This window comes from Neofelis nebulosa, chromosome 11 (genome assembly GCF_028018385.1).
Source record: "Neofelis nebulosa isolate mNeoNeb1 chromosome 11, mNeoNeb1.pri, whole genome shotgun sequence".
In the NCBI taxonomy this organism is placed as follows: domain Eukaryota; kingdom Metazoa; phylum Chordata; class Mammalia; order Carnivora; family Felidae; genus Neofelis; species Neofelis nebulosa.
In genome coordinates, this window is record NC_080792.1 from 67,456,453 (window position 1) to 67,475,209 (window position 18,757).

An 18,757-nucleotide genomic window follows, 5' to 3' on the forward strand; every position below is an offset into this window, starting at 1 on the left:
CATGCGGCTGTTTGCGAAGGGTTGCACCGGCTCCTAGACTGGGGGGGGGGGTTGAGGGGGGCAGGGCTTTCCTTAGCAGAAATCCCCCCTCATCGGATTAAGAATTTCATGATTGGCAACCGACACGGACTTGACAGGACGTGATCCAGGAATGTTCAGCAGCGTTCTCTACTCTGGCCATTGGGGCTTCTACTGGATGGTCTCCCGGCTAGGTCTCTAAAGTCACCCAGAGGACACATGGGAGCGATCTGATCCTCATGCTTTTCTGCCATTGCAGGTGGTCTCGGCATTAAGTGAAAATAGTAAGTTCTGCGGAGTCCCACACTTGCTGGGGAAAGATCTAGGTGGTGAGAGACGCGGGCCTTTCCTGCTGGCTTTCATTGGGAGCGCCACCCTGATTCTGGGTGCCTGCTGGGAATGGGGGCTGGGGATGTGGGGAACGAGGCTGACACTATAGGGAAAGAACCATGGCCATTTCTTCACAAGCACTTTTGCTCCCTTTGGGTGGTGAGGGTTTGTGTATGGTGGTGGGCTCTTCCCTGTGTGAATCTAGGTGGTGTGGCTCTGAGTGTGTGTGTGTGTGTGTGTGTGTGTGTCTCCCTAGACTGGTGTCCCCTCCAAAAACACAGTTGACAACATCAGCTTCTAAGTGAAAATTCCCATAACCATTGTTTCCTGCAATTATGTGTACTTCAAACATGATCAAATTCTGCACTTTGAGTGTGCACAGTTCGTTGTATGCTAATAAACTTGGGGAAAATCCCATTGCCAGCTAGGAAGGGTTCCCAATATTCTAAGTGGACAAAACTGTTTCAGAATCACCATTATTGGGTCAATAACCACTTCATTTAATGATAGATCTCACCTCTGAACAGGCTGTTTCCTTAACCCCATGGCAGGTGGATCAATCCTAATTTAAGAGAAGGAGCCCTAATGGTATCTAATTGGCCTCTGGGAAAAGGGAGGCCAGAGAGGGTGATGGATTATGGGGACTAGCACAGCCTGTGGATGGGGAGCCAGGCACTGCGATGAGACACTCGGCCCTAAGCCCCATGGACTGTCTCTCACCCATCCCCTGCCTGGGTACCAATTATGAGCAGGGATGAGGCAGGACGAGCCGGGGTGCCGGGTGAGAGCACCGCATGGACATCATCCTAAAAGCCCGGGGAGAGGGCCTTCCTTCCTGCCCCAGCCTCTTCTCCATCTACGAGACTCTTTCCTTCATTGACACTGGGGAGGGGCAGACAGTGGAGTCAGGTCTCCTGTTCTCCCACCCAGGACACATTACAGAGATGGAACCAGAGCCAGGCCAGACACAAGGAGGTTCCTAGGCCTGATCCACTGGGGGCCGGGGGGGGGACCAGTTTGTACTTTTCACCTGCTTCTGGGGGTCACCTGACAACCAGTCCTTGTCTACACACTGTTGGCCAAGAGATATTTGGCTGGAAACACATTCATACACAAGGGATCTCACCCCACGTGACCAGGGCAGCTGTAGAACATTCTAGTTGCAGAGGAGGTGAGAGAGGCACAGGCTCCAGTGCACAGGGAGTTCAGCAAAGTGGTGGGGGCTGATCCCAGGGTTAAGGTAGTCCTCACTGTACCTTTCCCTGGCTCCGAGGACATCAGTTGGAGAGTTTGTCTGACAGGTATTGGAATTCTCGGTTCTAAACCCCATCCGTTCTAACCCTTCCTTCCACTCGTGGGCACAGGAGCCCTAGCCCTGGGTGGTCACTACAAGGGCACAGACAGCATCTCCCTCACTCTTGTCTCACACGGTGCTCAGCACTGGGAAGCGCCTCTTGTAAAACCTCTGGGCTGGGATCTAGTTCAGGAGTGGAAAGGTCCCTCCTCAGCTTGTCCCAGCCTGTTGGGCCCCACACTAAGGTGGGGATCTGCCCCGGCTCTAGTCCAGATCCGAGAGAGGGGGGTGGTTTCCTGAGGACAGTGAGGTGCCCCCCTACCCTGCTGTTCTGATTACACCCAGCACAGGTGTGGGGGGTCATGCTCTTCACTCTGCTTACAAGTGGGCCCCTGCTGGGATTCCTCTAGGGCTTGGGTGGTGACCATCCTCTCTGAGCGTCCCCAGGGACCCATGGAGTGCCTGGCACATGTGTATGAGCCCTGAGAACCTATTAATGAAAGATCGTGTCAGGCCAGCAAATCCTCTGCAGGCACCCCCAGGGCAGGCACGTCACGTCTTCTGCATCTTTGGATCCGACAGCTGCACTATCCAGGGGGGAAGCCACTAGCCAGATGTGCCGGCCCATGTTTACATTAATTAAAGTAAATGAAGTTAAACATTCCATCCCTCATCACACTAGCCACAGTTCAGGTACCCAGCAGGTGCATGTTTACAACACAGAGCATTTCTATCCCGACAGACGGCTCTCCTGGGCAGCTGCTCTGAGCCTGGCCCAGGGTGTGCTCATGGAACCCACCTAACCCAACATGTGTCCGTCACAGTGGGAAGGTCAGGTTGGTTCGTGCCTAGGTGAGAGCTATCATGATCCAGTGCAGCTGGGGAAGTGCCAGGTGAAGGTGGATCCTTTCTCTCATTTGAAGGTTTGTAAGTGTGGTCAATGTCTCGTTGAAGGACTCTGACGCCACTGAGCCCAGGGAAGGTCTGAGGACCCAGAGGAAGGACAGCTGATGCCGGGTGGGCCAGCATGGCCTCAGCTGGAGCAGCAGGAACAGGGGAGACCCTGTCTCTAGTACCCTGCTTGCTCATGCTTGTGTCTGTAAAGATTGGATTGTCCACTGATGCTACGATTCGAGCAGCGAGGTTGAAGAAGCCCTAGGTAGGGAACAGCCCTCAGGTGTATCAGGAAATGGTTTCTGGGAGCTGTCAGGTTCTACCTGCAGCTTTGGAGACTGAGGGAGTTGGGTATGAAATCAGAGAGAAAAGGAAATGTGCATCCTTCTCATATTTTAATGCTGTAGGAATAAGAGCTGTTATGTCTGTTGGCTTAGGGTGTACTGTTCGCAATCTTTTCTTGCTTTGTTATTTAAAGTCTCTCTTTCCGCTAAGACCTGCTCTCTTCTGCTCTGCCTCTGCCAAGCATCAAAGCCTTGGTTACGGTAGGTTCCCACATCTTGGGACTTGAGCAGGGGCAGTTTACTGGGTCGGATTTGGTGTGATCTGTGACAGAGGTGGTCTGATGAGGCATATTCTGGCATGCACACTTGAAACAGAGACAAAGTGCTTCCATGTGAGCTGGTGCTGGGGACCCGGGGACCCTCTCCCTCTGCACCTTCAGGTCATGGAGCAGCACCTGTATGGGCTACCTTCAGCTTTGCCCCTGGGTGAAAGGGTGCTCCCTGGGTGGGCATCACAGAGAATGTTTCCTCTCCAGCTCCTGCAAGTGCTCCTGGGACCATCTGAAGAAGTGAGGTGGGAGGTGCTCCCTGGAGCAAGTTCTCTCCTCCTCTCCTCACCCAAATCCTGGGTCCCTGGAGCCGAATAAATCCTGTACTTGCCTCCACGTGGAAGGGACCTCTGTGCAGCTCCCCCCCCGCCCCCACACGCTAATACGCTCCCTGGTTGGCAGGATTTCTAGAGGCCTGTGTGAATGCCGCTGGGCCCTCGCGCACACTGGGTCTCCAGGCCCCACCGAGCTGTCTCCTGGGAGTGAACAGCCCCAGGAAAGAGGCTCTTGGCAGTGGGGCTGGAGTTCCTGCCCCTGTCAGATCCCACTCCTCCAGCCACACAGCAATGGGCCTGCTCCCCACACCACGGTTATAGCCCTCCGTGTGATCTTTCTTGTGCCTGGCTGGGTCCTCCCCCACTCCTTCCAGTGCTCAGGGCAGAGGCTGGCAGGCACAGGTGTTTCTATGGCTGCACCTGTTGATGTTTTCCCCTCGCTTCACCTATAGACTGGGGGACTTTGGGCAAGTTATGTTACCTCTAATGTCATGGTCACTGTCCCTAAGGGGCTGGGACTTATGTGGAGGAAAGGGCTGTGGGAACGTCCAGTGTCCCCCAGGTACCTAAGGTCAGAGCAGGCACAGGCCAGCCACACGGTATGGGGAATGGATTGTCTTCTCCTACGGCCCAGCACAACCATGAAGGTGCTCCTCGATTTGGCTGGATTGATTAATGGATGGATCGATTGGTTAGGGAAGGTGGCAGTACAGCCATGGCATGCACACTTGGGTTCCACTGTCCCCATATTGGAGAAAAATCAAAGGTGGAGGCTGACCAGGAGATGGGAAATGGACAGGAATCTGGAGGCAGGAAGGAGTCCAGGTGGTCATTGGGGAGGGAACTTGGGAGGCGGGCAGTGTATTGGACACAAAGTCCTAGGGACAGTGACTGCCTCTTGGAGGGACGGGGTGGCTCAGGTGCTGCTTCCTGGTCCCAGGTATGGAATCTGAGGACTAGGAAGGGCCTGGAGTCCCTGGACCTGCTCCTCATCACATTGGAGAAAGGTGGGAAGAGGGCCCCAGGGGGATTGTAGTGTGAGGCCACAGTTGCCATCTGGGGTCAGGGATGTAATCCCAGAAGCAGCAGCCTGAGTTCTCACCTCCCCTGACCTCATCCTCTCTTTCCCACGGCCACCCCATCACTGTCGCTGCCCTTGTGCACACAGAAGTCTGTTTTACAGAACCTGAGGATTAGGATTCAGACACTAGCCATCTGCATATAATTTACTTCCTACTTCTGGCTCTTTTCTATTTATTTCTGGCACTTAAGTCTCCTGTGTGACCCTTCCCTGCTCCCTCTTTGGATGATTCCCATCCTGAAGGACCCAGTTCCATCCAGGCCCAGGAGGGCCTAGCATCTCCAGTGTCTATATAATCTCCCCAGCATCCCGTCACCAGCTCTCCCAGCAGCACCCTGTTTCCAGGGCTGAGCAGCCCTGTGTGGTGGGTTGGGCACCAGGCTGGAATGAGGAGGGCTGGGATCGCTCTGCTGGAGGGCCTCCCTGGGAGCCTGTGTCTGCCCTGGCCGAGCCCGTCTTGGTGCTCTCCTGCCCCAGAGATGGGGATGGGGGCCTCTGCAATCACATGACTGTCTTCTGCCTTTCAGCTACCAAGATCACACAATTTTAAAACAAGAATTATTCCATCAGGAATCTGATTCCAGAAATCCTCCTGTCGTGGATGAAAGAGAATGCGTCAAGAAAGAAGGGGCATGGAGTGGAACAGGAGGAGGAAATGGAGTGCAGAGAGGCAGGAGGAAGTGCAGAATTCTGGCAAACAAGTGCCCTTCAGGGAACCTTAACACCCAGGAGCTAGCTGGGGCAGCCCACAATGCACGTGACCTTGCAGGAGGACACGAAGGTTATGGCCACGTGCCACAAGTGAAGGGTGTACTGACAACATATCCCAGGGAGCAGATAGCCATGCCCTACCCAGCCCTAACTTTGTTGGGCCACTGACTCCTGACTCCACTGACTCCTGCATTTGGGCGATGGGGCTGGAGGCCCCTGCAGGGCCACATGGAGCAGGTCACATTGTGTTCTTTGGGAAAGGTGTCCCTGGAGGGTTCAGCATCTCAGTCCTGCAGGACCCTATGCTGCCCAGCCCTCTCAAGGTAAACAGGGAGCACATCAGCCACTCAACAAGGTGAGATAGTGCAGGATGGGCTGGGTTTTTCCCAGTTCAGGCTCCCGGGGAAAGAGGGAGGAGGACAGAGGCCGGGGGTCTCCCTGTGAATCAAGTAAGGTGGTTCCCCTGGCTCAGCTCCGCATCCTCATGGGCATAGAGCAGCCTGTCTTTAAGTAGGGGCCACAGCAGCCTCCAGTGCGGGCTGGGAGTTGCCGAAGGCCAGTCATCCCCTCAAACCCTCAGAGTCCTCTGGACGCCCTGGGTCACCTTGTGGCACCATTTCTCAGGCTGGGATTCCACAGATTTGTCATATATACAGAAAAACCAAAGAGAGCAGACAATTTTGAAGCAAATTCAATGCGGTGCTAACTTGGAATATGTTAAGGAGTAAGGTTCTCCAGTTACTTACATTTTTCTTTCCAATTTTGTAAATAAATATAAGAAATAGAACTTGTATTATATTTTAAAAATCAGTGTCTTCTGTGACCTTACCTTGCTGGAATATGCTAAAGACATATAATTCATGATTTCAATAGGACGTGTACAGATTGTGTTTTAATTGAAAGTTGTAGGCAAAGTTTGACGGGTGTTAGGATGAAGGATTATGAGTGAGGAAAAGAGGGGAGAGTTTCACAGTCCATTGTGACTGTGCAGGTGTCATGATAGGCTGTATTGCATGTGGGGTGGGGAGCAGGGTCACCACTCTTACCACCCTGTATCATTAGACCTCTTGTTCCTCACAGGGCCCAGAGGGTGGGACTTGGGCTTTTCCTCTTGTGATTGTTTCCGTTAGCTTCCCCAATTGCAGCTTTGTGTAGAGACGAGCTTGTCTGCTTTCCCCTGGGAGAGTGGTAAAGCTTTCCTTGCCCATAGGAAAGGATCCGGTCTATAAGGGCCACCTATGTTTGCTTGGACCTTGTGTTTCAACATCTAACTTAGCCAAGGCCGATTCCTACCTCCTGTCCCCAGACGTGAGTCAGAGGACCTGGGACAGGACAGATGCCTCACCTTGGTGTTTCAGCATCCTTCTGTGAAAAGGATGAGAACAGTTCTCCAAGGCTACTCCAGGTCCTCAATCTCGGACACCAGCTTCCCCAGCTGACCACCTGTCTTGATCTTATCTTTCTGAGTGACCACAGACAAAATGGGCACAACAAACCATCCTCACAGGGCTCCTTCTGGCATGAATTCACACACTGGAGGCAGTGGAAATCACCACATTTTAGGAACATGGGTTTTTCAAGATAACTGAGGCAGACGAGACATCTCCTTCCTTCTTTAAAATGTTCAGCCATACCCACTCTCTGTGGAAACATGAGCGTGATATTAGAGTTTCCTAAGGACCTACAGGAACAGGACTGTGTGGGGTTTTATCCTCTTTGCTTGCATAGACATGTCACATACCTACTATGTGTCCTCCCTCTACTAGGAAATGCCACACACTACAAATATAAACATAAGTGACTCTTGGTGCTGCTCTTCTGATATCTTCTGATATTTGAGATGCTGAGTAGAATTAAAGACTCAGTTGGTCATTCAGCTTTGACCTGAGCTGGGAAAATAGACCAGACCTGGAGTGTCCAATATTGTAGCCACCAACCACCTGTGGAAATCGAGCCCCTGGAATTCAGCTCCTCTGAATTGAGCCGTGCTCTGAGTGTGACATGCACACTGATTCTGAGGACAGAATAAGAAAGAAGAAGAAGAAGAAGAAGAAGAAGAAGAAGAAGAAGAAGAAACTTTCTTGTTGAGGTTTTAAAAACAATGTATTTTTGAAATCAAATACATGTTGAAGTGGTACCATTTTGCCCATTACAATGATTTGATTTTTGACTTGTTTCTTTTTACCATAGAGCTACTAGACAATGTGTAGTTGACATGGGTGGGTCTCATTCTATTTCCGCCTGCGATTGCCAGTCTAGGCTGAGAGATCCTCCCAACTCGCAGAACCAACCTGGAGGTGGCTCAGACCGACAGCAGCAGCTGAGAGGTTGAACCAATCAATGGGAGAAACTCAATTCAACATCTCGTATAATGGTCCAAGTCATGATCTGTTTAGGGAAAAGAAAGAACATGACATCTCTCAAGCCTGGGTACTGAAAATCTACTCCCACCCACAGCTCCTAGAGCAGAGAGCCCAGGCGTATACAGTGTCCCTAGGGGCACACACTGTCTTTGTGATGGAGGTGGCCTCAATAACATTTGCTGTATTCATAGAAGGATTCGTTCCCTGGACTTTGCCGTCTCACATGTGCCTTCTGTAGAACACTGACCAGCAAAAAGGAGGTTGCAGAAGAGTGGGCTCCTCTAGGAGATTCTTCTCTGGTTCCCTACTCCCTTCAAAGGGGATGCAGTTCTGAAATGAGATTGACTCAGAAGGGGCTTCTTATGTTAAAGGGTCCTCTTGCCACCCTACCATATCAGGACTCACCTATTTCATCATCTGATCAAGAAGGGGAAATGTTAAGATTATCTAAGAATTATTTCTAATTTCCTACCTCAGTAGTAAAGTCTACAATTCTCCTGCTTCTTGTACATTTTCACACATTTCCAAACTTGAGCTGAATAAATGAAAGCAAATACGAAACTCGTACAATGCCAATATTGAGAAGTGGTGGTTGTTTTTTACTTTGAGAGACATTGTTCTAAATGGACTATAAATGCTCTGAGTTCACACCTTTGCCAGCCACCAACAGATTTATACCTCATACACTTTACTAGGATTACCAAGGGGTGGAAATTCTGTGAAATGGCTAATCAATAATAGTTTTGATGTGAATGTTAGTTTAGATAAAAGATGCAGGATAGGATTTATTGTAACATTAGTGGTCTCATTTCTGTTACACTCGGTAGCAGAAGTTTCAAAACAGAAACGTTACTGTCCAATTTCCTGTGATTTTGCACACAGTCCAGTTTGCTTCACAAATCCTTGAAAATACATATTTGCAATCACAGAGAGAAATAAATACCTTGGGAGAAATGATGGTGACCACGGAGTGAGCTTTTAGAGTACACTTCTCGAAACAATGATTGTTACATTTCATTAAAACATTTTAGTTTTTAACAGGGCCCCTGGGTAGCTCAGCCAGTTAAGCATCTGACTTTGGCTCAGGTCATGATTTGTTGTTTTACACGTTCAAGCCCCACATCAGCTCTGTGCTGACAGCTCAGAGCCTGGAGCCTGCTTTGCATTCTGTGTCTCCCTCTCTCTCTGTCCCTCCCCCACTCACACTCTGTCTGTCTGTCTCTCTCTCAAAAACAAGTCAACATTAAAAAAATTTTACGTTTGGGGCACCTGGGTGGCCCAGTCAGTTGAGCATCCAACTTCGGCCCAGCTCCTGATCCCACGCTTCGTGAGTTTGAGCCGTGTGTCAGGCTCTGTGCTGACTAGCTCAGAGCCTGGAGCCTGCTTTGGATTTTGCGTCTCCCTCTCTCTCTCTGCCCCTCCCCTACTCTGTCTGTCTCCCAAAAATAAACAAACATTAAAAAAAAATTTTTTTTAATTTTCCTTTTAAGTAATCTCTGCACCCAATTTGGGGATCAACTTCACGACTCAGATATCAAGAGTCACACACTCCACGGATTGAGCCAGCCAGACAAGCCCTCATTACTTTTTAAAAAATCTAAATATGAGAATATATTTATTGCATTCACACCAGTGGGGTCTGTGCCTAATTCCTTATAGATAGATAGATATCGACCCTTTAACATTGGGTTCAAAGAGATTGGGAGGAATCCTCCTTTTTCTTAAAGAGACTTAATAGACATGGCATAAGACAGGGTTTCTTAAACTGGGCTCTGTTGACATTTTGCGCAAGGTAAGTCTTGTGAGGAGCTGCAGGATGCCTTACAAAATGTTTAGCTGCATCCCCGGCCTCAACCTGCCAAATGCCAGTGGTGCCTTCCCCACTGTTGACAACCTTAAGTGTATCCAGAATTTGCCAGATGTCCCCTGGGGGCCCAATTTCTCCCTGATTGGGGACCACCAGAAGCCAATATCATGTGTCCCAGAGAACCGGGAAGGTACTCTCTCCAGGTACAATAATCCAGTATGTACCTGAATTAAGTAACAGTAATATTGGACTAATGAGGCATTGAGAGGGTGTGAATACAGTGAGTGAGAGAGAGAAACTCCAATGTAAGTCTGGAGGCCAGGATTCAAGGGGAGGTGAGGGGAGCGCTGAATTATTTTAGTTAATTTAAATTATTCCTATACATTCATTAAATTAATTGGTTTCTCACATTTTATACATTTTTTAACGTTTATTTATTTTTGAGACAGAGAGAGACAGAGCATGAACAGGGGAGGGGCAGAGAGAGAGAGCGAGACACAGAATCGGAAGCAGGCTGCAGGCTCTGAGCCATCAGCCCAGAGCCCGATGCAGGGCTCGAACTCACGAACCTCGAGATCGTGACCCGAGCCAAAGTCGGACGCTCAACCGACTGAGCCACCCAGGAGCCCCGGTTTCTCACATTTTAAAGAAGATGGCTAAGGAGATAGCAAGATGGAGAATTTAGATGATTAAACCTTTACTGAGTGCCTACCATCCAATCCATGCCTGGCAACAGGGATGTGGTTTTGTCACACACTGACTGGGTCTGGAGATTCCAGGCAGAGATGCGATTCTCAGGACTCAGTCTGACAAATGGATTATTTCATTATGTTCCTAAAGTATAGCCTAGGAGATCCTGAACAGTACCGTCCACTCTATTGCTGTGCTATGAATGATCTCTATCTACACTCTCCTCTACGGTAGCAACCAGCTCTGAGAGGCTCTCGAGCCCTTGAAATGTGGTCACATTTCATGTGTCACAGTGGAAATCTTAACATTTTGGACATATCGGATTAAAATATATTACTCACATTAGCTTCACTGTTTTACTGGTTTTGATTTTCCTTTTTCCAGTGTGTTTACTGGAAAAGGCAAAACTATGTATGTGCTTTGCATAATTTTTATCAGAGAACAGTGACCTAGAAGGTGGAGAATTGTGCCCTGTTGGAATCCTGAAAGTCACCCTTGTTCTGGGTTCATGTCTAGGCCAGGTAGTACATGCAGACAGAGGGGGATCCTGCCAAGTCTGGGTCCTCCTTGCATCTCAGCTCAAAGCCCTGGACATTTTTTTTTCTTTTTTTGCAATGTAAAGACATATCTTTATTACTTCATTTTATACCTTTATAAAATGTATATTAATTTAATACCTTTCCTATTGTTTTTCTGATTAAAACATACATACAATGGCAGAGTAGAAAATCTTAAGATTTAGAACATATAAAATTAATAGAAGTCTGATTCTACTATTCAAAAAGAACACGATAACATTTCTGTTCACCTCTCCCATATTGACACAAGAAAATTTTACCTTAGTTTTAGTTGACATTTTTCTTTTTATTATATCTTCTTAATGTAAATATTATTTTAATTACTATTTTTCATTTTATGCCTTTTTCTATATGTACCACCCCTGATTCTAAACTTCTAGACTAATTTGGTAGAGGAAAAACATGTAATTAATATAGCTGTTAGTTTTTTATCAAAAACGCAGGCATGTGTGTTTCAGTGAAGAGCTAAAGGTAAACTCCTTGTCCCACACCTTTGCTAAGAACATAAATATGGCTTCTATGTAATTATTCTACATCAAATTGTGTTTATAATTAATGGGTCTATAACCTGACTAAATTACTTTAAGATATAATGATAATTTTAATATTTCATCTGGGACAAATTTTAAACTTCATTCTAGAGATGTCCTTGGACTCAGGTTGGTAGAAATGGGTATGGATTGTGTTTTAAATTAAAACATGGGACCTCTCTTTATTCCCAAAATATTTTCTTTTTCCCTCTTCACCCTGAAATTTTGACTAGTGATTATAATAGGTGTTGGAGGGGTCAGGTCATTTCCCTTCATGTTGAAAGGGCAGGCCTATGCCAGCCAACTCCATCTTGTTCTGTATCCTCCACCTTGAGTGACTATGTCCCCGACATGACCCCTTTTCCCTGGAAAATCGCGGAAACCTCAGACCGCGCCTCCTCCCCTTGAGTAACCTCCTGCTCACCCATTCAAACTTCCTGATCAAAACACGCCCAGCGACCTAACAGGACTCCGACCCTTCCCCAGCCAATCCGCCGAGGCCACGACCCTTCCCCAGCCAATCGGCTGAGGCCACAGCCATTACCTCACCAACTGCCCCTAGGCCCCTATAAAACCTTTGTGCTTTTGAAACTCGCTCTCTCTCCCTGGTATCTCACCGCTGCATCGGTGCAGGTAGGGGATTGAGCTCGGGCTAGCTCGAATAAAGGCTCTTTTGCTTTTCCATCGGACTCGGCTCCCTGGCAGTATTTGGAGATGACAAATTCTGGGCATAACACATGTAATTTATTTTCAACACAGAGAATGACAATGTGTGAGACCAGGGTTCAACTTTTGAAACAAAAGCACTTAATCTCCAATGGTGCCCCTGTCTCTGTAGAGACGCACCTGTCCACACAGCAGAAGTTGGATGGCGTGCAACTGCATTCCCCATGAAAGCTCTGTTGCCATGGCGATGAAATGAGGTAAGATGCCCTTTTTTCCAACTGCCAGTCTCTGAGCTGAGCAGTTGCAATCTGATAGCGAGTGGGTTCTCAGATCTGTACCTAGAGTTTTCGAAGATGGGCAATCTGAATTGTTGCTGTGGTGGTATGTTCATAAAGATCTTCTTAACACTGTCTGCTACTCACTGGACAGTTAGCTGTTGCTCAAAATATTTTTCCGTGGTTTAAAATCTCCTCTCTCTATCTGGTCATACAGAGTTATGAATGTTTTATAGTATTGTTTTATCTCTTGATTTTCGGTTATTCGATCAAGATAGCTCCCTTGATATTTTTTCTCCATTGAGAAAAATGGACTATATCCTGCACCCCTTTCTTGTCACCACTAGGTATTCCTAGGGGAAGACATACGGCAATGTCTGTTGTAATGTAAGATCTTTTAAAAGTCCAAAAGTATGTATTCAAATTATTCATTACAGAAATGTAGAGTGAATCCAGAATGGTTGATATGGATGGTATCCATCATTGTTTTTAACACGCTTTCCCTATACTCCTTATACCAAAAAGGGGTATTGGGTTCAGTATTTGGGGAGATGTGCTCCTTCATTCACATAAAGAGTTGTCCAAAAGAGACCTAGCTCCCTAGTCCTACATCGGACTTGGCTCCCTGGCGGTATTTGGGGATCACGAATTCTGGGCATAACATTTGGGGGCTCGGCCCAGGATCCCCAAGATCCCCGAGGGACCCCCGACCCAGAGAGCCTGACTGGCCATGGTTACTGTCTGTCTGTTTGTTCTGTCTTTTCTGTGTGAACTCCTTTCTGGAATTCTGGTAGTGCCCGACGCGATCTAAGTGGACGCACAGGAGGACCACGGGCCGGGAGTTTCGGAAGACGTTCCGATTCTCCCTTCTGGAGGGATGTGGAATCCCCTCAAAGGTCTGAGACGAGGCAGGTCGCTCCCGCTGGTCAGCATGAGGCCGTCGTCTTTGGAGGGACGTGGAATCCCCTCATAGGTTTTGGAGGGACGTGGAATCCCCTCAAAGGTCTAAGCTAGCTTTCAGTTTTGCTTCCATAGAGTTGGAAGACTTTCCAAGGGCCCTCTGTTTGTCTGTTTTTGTGTTTCTCTGTTTTGCTCTGTGGAATTACTGGACGGACGTTATGGGACAGACTCAGACTACTCCTCTAAGTATTATGATTGATCACTTTAAGGATGTGAGGGGAAGAGCTAACAACCTCAGTGTGGAAGTCCGAAAGGGTCGGTGGCAGTTTTTTTGTTCTAGCGAGTGGCCAACTTTCAATGTCGGATGGCCACCAGAGGGGACTTTCGACCTCCCTACCATCCACCGAGTCAGGAGTATCATCTCTCGGCCTAAGATGGGCCATCTTGATCAGCTCCCTTACATTATCACTTGGCAGGACCTTGTAGAAGACCCACCCTCTTGGCTTAAGCCCTTCCTAGCCCCGCTCCCTCCAGAGCCAAAACCCATTCTTGCTTTGCAGGGGACAAAGAAGAAGAAAAGTCTTATCCAGGCTTCAGCACCCCTCTACCCTGTCTTACAGGGGGGTACTGAAGAAGAATTAATGACGCTGTTCCCAGAGCGGGAGGTGGAAACGCTCCAGTGGGAAGCCTGCCCTTTACCAGACAAAGGGCTCAGAGGGAGCAATCCGCCTCCACCGCCGACTCCACTATTCTGCCCCTGCGAGCCACCGGACCCCCAGACACGGAGGGGAATCAGCCCCATCACTATTGGCCTTTCGCCACTAGTGACCTCTACAATTGGAAAGCTCAGAATCCTAAGTTTTCCAAGAAACTGGCAGGGCTTATTGATTTATTAGACTCTGTTCTTTCTACCCATCAGCCCACGTGGGACGATTGCCAGCAGCTTTTGCAGGTCCTGTTCACGACTGAAGAAAGAGAAAGAATCCTCAATGGGGCCCGAAAACTAGTTCCGGGTGCAGACGGGAGTCCCACCACCAACCAGGCTCAGATAGATGCCTCCTTCCCCTTAACTCGGCCCCAGTGGGATTTCAACATGGCAGAAGGTAAGGAGAGGCTCCGGCTCTACTGCCAGACTCTAATGGGGGGTCTCCGAATGGCTGCTAGAAAGCCAACCAATTTGGCCAAGGTAGGAAATATACAACAGGGAAAAGATGAATCTCTGGCTGCCTTTTTAGAACGGATCATGGAGGCATTCCGTACCTATACCCCCATGGATCCAGAGGCTCTGGAAAGCAAGGCAGCTGTTATCATGGCCTTTGTAAACCAGTCGGCCATAGACATTAGGAGAAAATTACAGAAAATAGACTAGGAGAAAAAAGTCTGCAGGACTTACTGGTGGTAGCCGAAAAGGTATATAATAACTGGGAGCCTCACGAGGACAAGCAGGCTCGCGCCATGGCAGCTGCCAGCAGTAAGCAGACTCGAGACCTGACCAGAATACTACTAGCTACCACTGCTGACTCCTCTGAGGAACGAGACCGCTGTCTCCAGCAGCTGGCAGACGATGCAAGAAAAGGTAAAGGAACCATCAAGGGGGGGAAGCAGGGGCTGCAGAAGGATCAGTGCGCATACTGCAAGGAGATAGGGCATTGGGCCCGAGATTGTCCAAAAGGGCCGGCGGGAAGGGAAGCAAGACTGATCGAGTAAAAGTCCTAGAGCTAGATGAACTAAGTGATTAGGGGAGTCGGGGTTCGGACCCTCTCCCCGAACCCAGGGTAACTCTTAAGGTGGAGGGGACCCCTGTTGCCTTCCTTGTCGACACCGGAGCACAACATTCGGTCCTCCGCACCCCACAAGGAAAACTAGCCAGCAAGAAGTCCTGGGTACAAGGGGCAACTGGTATGAGCCAGTATTCATGGACTACCCGAAGAACAGTAGATTTGGGAATGGGCCAGGTATCCCACTCCTTTATGGTAATACCAGAATGCCCCTACCCGCTGTTAGGACGGGACTTACTGACCAAGATTGGAGCTCAGATAACTTTCAGACAAGGGGGGCCTCAGGTCACCGATGGCAAGGGCCACCCCACCCAGGTACTGACCATGAAACTGGAGGATGAATACCGCCTCCACCAGGAGGCACTCCCGAGAGAGGATAATATAGATAGATGGCTACAAGAATTCCCCTCGGTTTGGGCAGAGACGGGGGGGATGGGACTAGCCACTCACAGGACCCCAGTCCTGGTAGAGCTCAAGCCAGGAGAGAGTCCAGTAAGGATCAAACAATACCCCATGTCTCAGGAGGCCCAGAAGGGGATCCAGCCACACATCCAGAGACTACGAAGCCTAGGGGTACTAGTTCCTTGCCAGTCTGCCTGGAACACCCCCCTACTGCCGGTCAAAAAGCCTCACACAAATGACTACCGACTGGTACAAGACCTCTGGGAAGTAAATAAGAGGGTCGTGGACATACACCCAACTGTTCCCAACCCATATACTCTCTTGAGCTCCTTGGCGCCCTCCAGGGTCTGGTATACTATACTAGATTTAAAGGACGCCTTCTGCAGTCTGCTGCTGGCACCCCAGAGCCAACCCTTGTTCGCCTTCGAGTGGCATGATCCGGAGGAGGGCTACAGTGGGCAACTCACCTGGACATGGCTACCTCAGGGATTCAAAAATTCACCCACCCTCTTCGACGAGGCACTACACGAGGACCTGGGTGAGTACAGAAGGTAGCACCCTGGCCTCACCCTTCTACAGTACGTAGATGACAGCCTGATTGCTGCTGACATGGCCAAAGACTGTGAGCGAGGGACCCAGGACCTGCTGGCTACCCTGGGGGCCTTAGGCTACCGGGCATCCATGAAGAAGGCTCAGATATGCAGGGAGAGGGTAAGTTACCTGGGATATATCTTGGAGGGCAGACAGTGGCGGTTATCAGATGCCAGAAAAGAAACTGTCCTAAAGATCCCTACTCCCACCTCCTGAAGAGAAGTGAGGGAATTCCTAGGATCAACCGGCTACTGCCACCTCTGGGTTCCAGGTTTTGCTGAGATTGTCAGGCCCCTATATGAAGCTACCAAAGAGGGGAAAACATTTAAATGGGCTGAAAAAAGAAGAAACTGCCTTTAATCAGTTAAAAAAGGCCCTCCTAAGTGCCCCAGCCCTGGGCCTACCAGACATTACGAAGCCCTTCCACCTCTTTGTAGACGAACATAAGGGAATAGCACAAGGGGTTCTAACTCAAGCCTTAGGCCCCTGGAACCTCCCAGTGGCTTACCTGTCTAAGAAACTAGACCCAGTGGCTACCGGCTGGCCGCCATGCCTAAAAATTATTGTGGCGACAGCACTCCTAGTCAAGGATGCAGACAAGCTGACCCTAGGACAGGAGATCTGGATCACGACCCCACACGCCATTGAAGGGGTCCTGAAACAGCCTCCTGATAGATGGATGAGCAACACACGTGTGACTCATTACCAGAGCCTCCTACTCAACCCTCCACGAGTGCGGTTCCACCCCAGTGCAGCCCTCAATCCTGCAACCCTGCTGCCCGACCCTGACCTAGGTGCTCCATTACATGACTGTGCGGGAATCCTGGAACAAGTACATGGATTCCAGACGGACCTGACTGACCGGCCCCTCCCCGATGTCGAGGCTACTTGGTTCACTGATGGCAGTAGCTTTGTGCGAGACGGACACAGGTATGCGGGTGCAGTGGTGGTCACCGAAACAGACACCATATGGGCAGAGGCTCTACCCTCCGGAACGTCAGCCCAGCGAGCAGAGCTCATAGCCCTCACCAAGGCGCTGATGCTGGGAGCTAGAAAACGGCTTAACATCTACACAGACAGACGTTATGCATTTGCCGCAGCTCATATTCATGGGGCAATTTATCAGGAGAGGGGGTTACTGATGGCAGAAGGACGGACTATAAAAAATAAGCAGGAGATACTTAACCTGCTTATGGCCTTATGGCTTCCTGCCAAGCTAGCCATTATCCACTGCCAAGGGCACCAAAAAGCTGATAACCCAGTAGCTAGAGGTAATCGAAAGGCTGACCAGGCAGCCAAGGCAGTACCCCTTACTTCAGTCCCCACCATGACCATACAACTACCGGACCCGGGAGACCCAGTTTTACCAGACCAGCCCAAATACTCCCAGGAGGAGTTACAGTGGATTAAGAAACTCCCCATGGCCCAGGAGATAAAGGGATGGCGGTATACACCTAACAAGGAGCTCGTGCTGCCAGACCGGCTCGGAGTCTCAATATTAGAGCACATGCATCAGTCTACTCACATGGGGGCCTGAAAATTAAAAGACTTAATCCGACATGCCGGAATCAAGATTCACCAACAGGACACCAAAATAGAGCAAGTTGTATCTGCCTGCAAGACCTGCCAACTCACCAACGCGAGAGCCACATCAAATAAAAAAGAAACCAGGCTCAGAGGCACCAGACCGGGAGCCCAATGGGAAGTCGACTTCACTGAAGTCAAACCAGGAAAGTATTTACAGACACCTTCTCTGGCTGGGTGGAGGCATACCCAACCAAGCATAAAACGGCTCAGACGGTGGCTAAGAAGCTACTAGACGACATCTTACCCAGATATGGTTTTCCTGCCATGGTAGGATCAGACAATGGACCAGGTTTTATCTCACAGGTAACACAGGAATTAGCCAAGGCGGTGGGGGCAAACTGGAAATTACATTGTGCTTATAGGCCCCAGAGCTCAGGACAGGTAGAAAGAATGAATAGAACCCTAAAAGAGACCCTTACCAAATTAACCATGGAGACTGGCGGGAACTGGGTGACTCTCCTACCGTACGCCCTTTACCGGGTTGGAAACACTCCTTACACTCTGGGTTTTACTCCCTACGAGATCATGTTTGGCAGGTCACCCCCTATTATTCCCAGCCTTCGAGCTGAACTTATTGCTGAGTTTAAAGATCAAGAACTTTTTCTTTCCTTGAGAGGGCTCCAGAGGGCACACGAGGACATTTGGCCGCGCCTCCATGCCATCTACGAGGCTGGCCCGACCCCGACGCCTCATCAGTACAGGCTGGGAGACTGGGTCTACGTCAAGAGGCACGACCGAGAGACCCTCGAGCCGCGCTGGAAGGGACCCTACATCGTGGTGCTGACAACCCCCACCGCTCTCAAAGTAGACGGCATCGCGACCTGGGTCCATCACACCCACGTTCGGCCAGCGGACCCCTCCTCGATCCGGAAGGACTTCGTCAGGTGATGGGCCATCAGTCGGGACCAACACAACCCGCTCAAGCTCAAGCTACAGCACATTTGACCCACCTAATATTGGTAACTCTGTTAACTCTGCTTGTCATTGCTCATGCTGCTGGGAGTTCCCACGCCCCCCAAAATATGACCTGGCAGATTATAGACACCAGCTTGGGGGCAATACTTAATCAGACCTCCCAGAGCCACCCCAGGGACACTTGCTTCCCAGAACTTTGAGTAAACCTCCAAACTCTGTTTGCCTTGTCACTATAAATGCAGCCGATCCCAAGATTGGGACCCTAAGCTATATGACAAGGGGGGGAATGAAAGGGCGGGCCTACGCCAGCTGACTCCATCTTGTTCTGTGTCCTCCACCTTGAGTGACTATGTCCCCAACATGACCCCTTTTCCCAGGAAAATCGCAGAAACCTCAGACCCCGCCTCCTCTCCTTGAGTAACCTCCCACTCACCCATTCAAACTTCCTGATCAAAACAC

At 49.6% G+C, this 18,757-nt stretch overlaps 2 protein-coding genes across 2 annotated transcripts; both read left to right on the top strand.

Annotated features, from left to right (window-relative positions):
- The first annotated feature begins 9,395 nt into the window (after window positions 1–9,395).
- Window positions 9,396–17,583, top strand: LOC131489614 (uncharacterized). The gene is given in 5 exon segments (XM_058691622.1): window positions 9,396–9,589; window positions 13,683–14,386; window positions 14,389–14,696; window positions 14,699–15,916; window positions 17,370–17,583. Coding segments are annotated over 4 exon segments (2,268 nt in total). The 3' UTR covers window positions 15,761–15,916; window positions 17,370–17,583.
- On the top strand, window positions 15,815–18,388 carry LOC131489615 (uncharacterized). Its single transcript, XM_058691623.1, has 3 exons — window positions 15,815–15,916; window positions 16,644–17,099; window positions 17,687–18,388. Exons 1-3 carry the CDS (start codon window positions 15,815–15,817, stop codon window positions 18,269–18,271), a joined length of 1,143 nt encoding a protein of 380 aa, XP_058547606.1. The 3' UTR covers window positions 18,272–18,388.
- The last annotated feature ends 369 nt before the right edge of the window (window positions 18,389–18,757 follow it).

Coding starts and splice junctions, on each gene's coding strand:
- LOC131489615 (XM_058691623.1), top strand. CDS start 15,815: ATGGCCAAAGACTGTGAGCGAGGGACCCAGGACCTGCTGGCTACCCTG. Junction 15,917..16,643: donor CTCAGATATGCAGGGAGAGG/GTAAGTTACCTG, acceptor CATGGATTCCAG/ACGGACCTGACTGACCGGCC. Junction 17,100..17,686: donor CTGACCAGGCAGCCAAGGCA/GTACCCCTTACT, acceptor TTTATCTCACAG/GTAACACAGGAATTAGCCAA.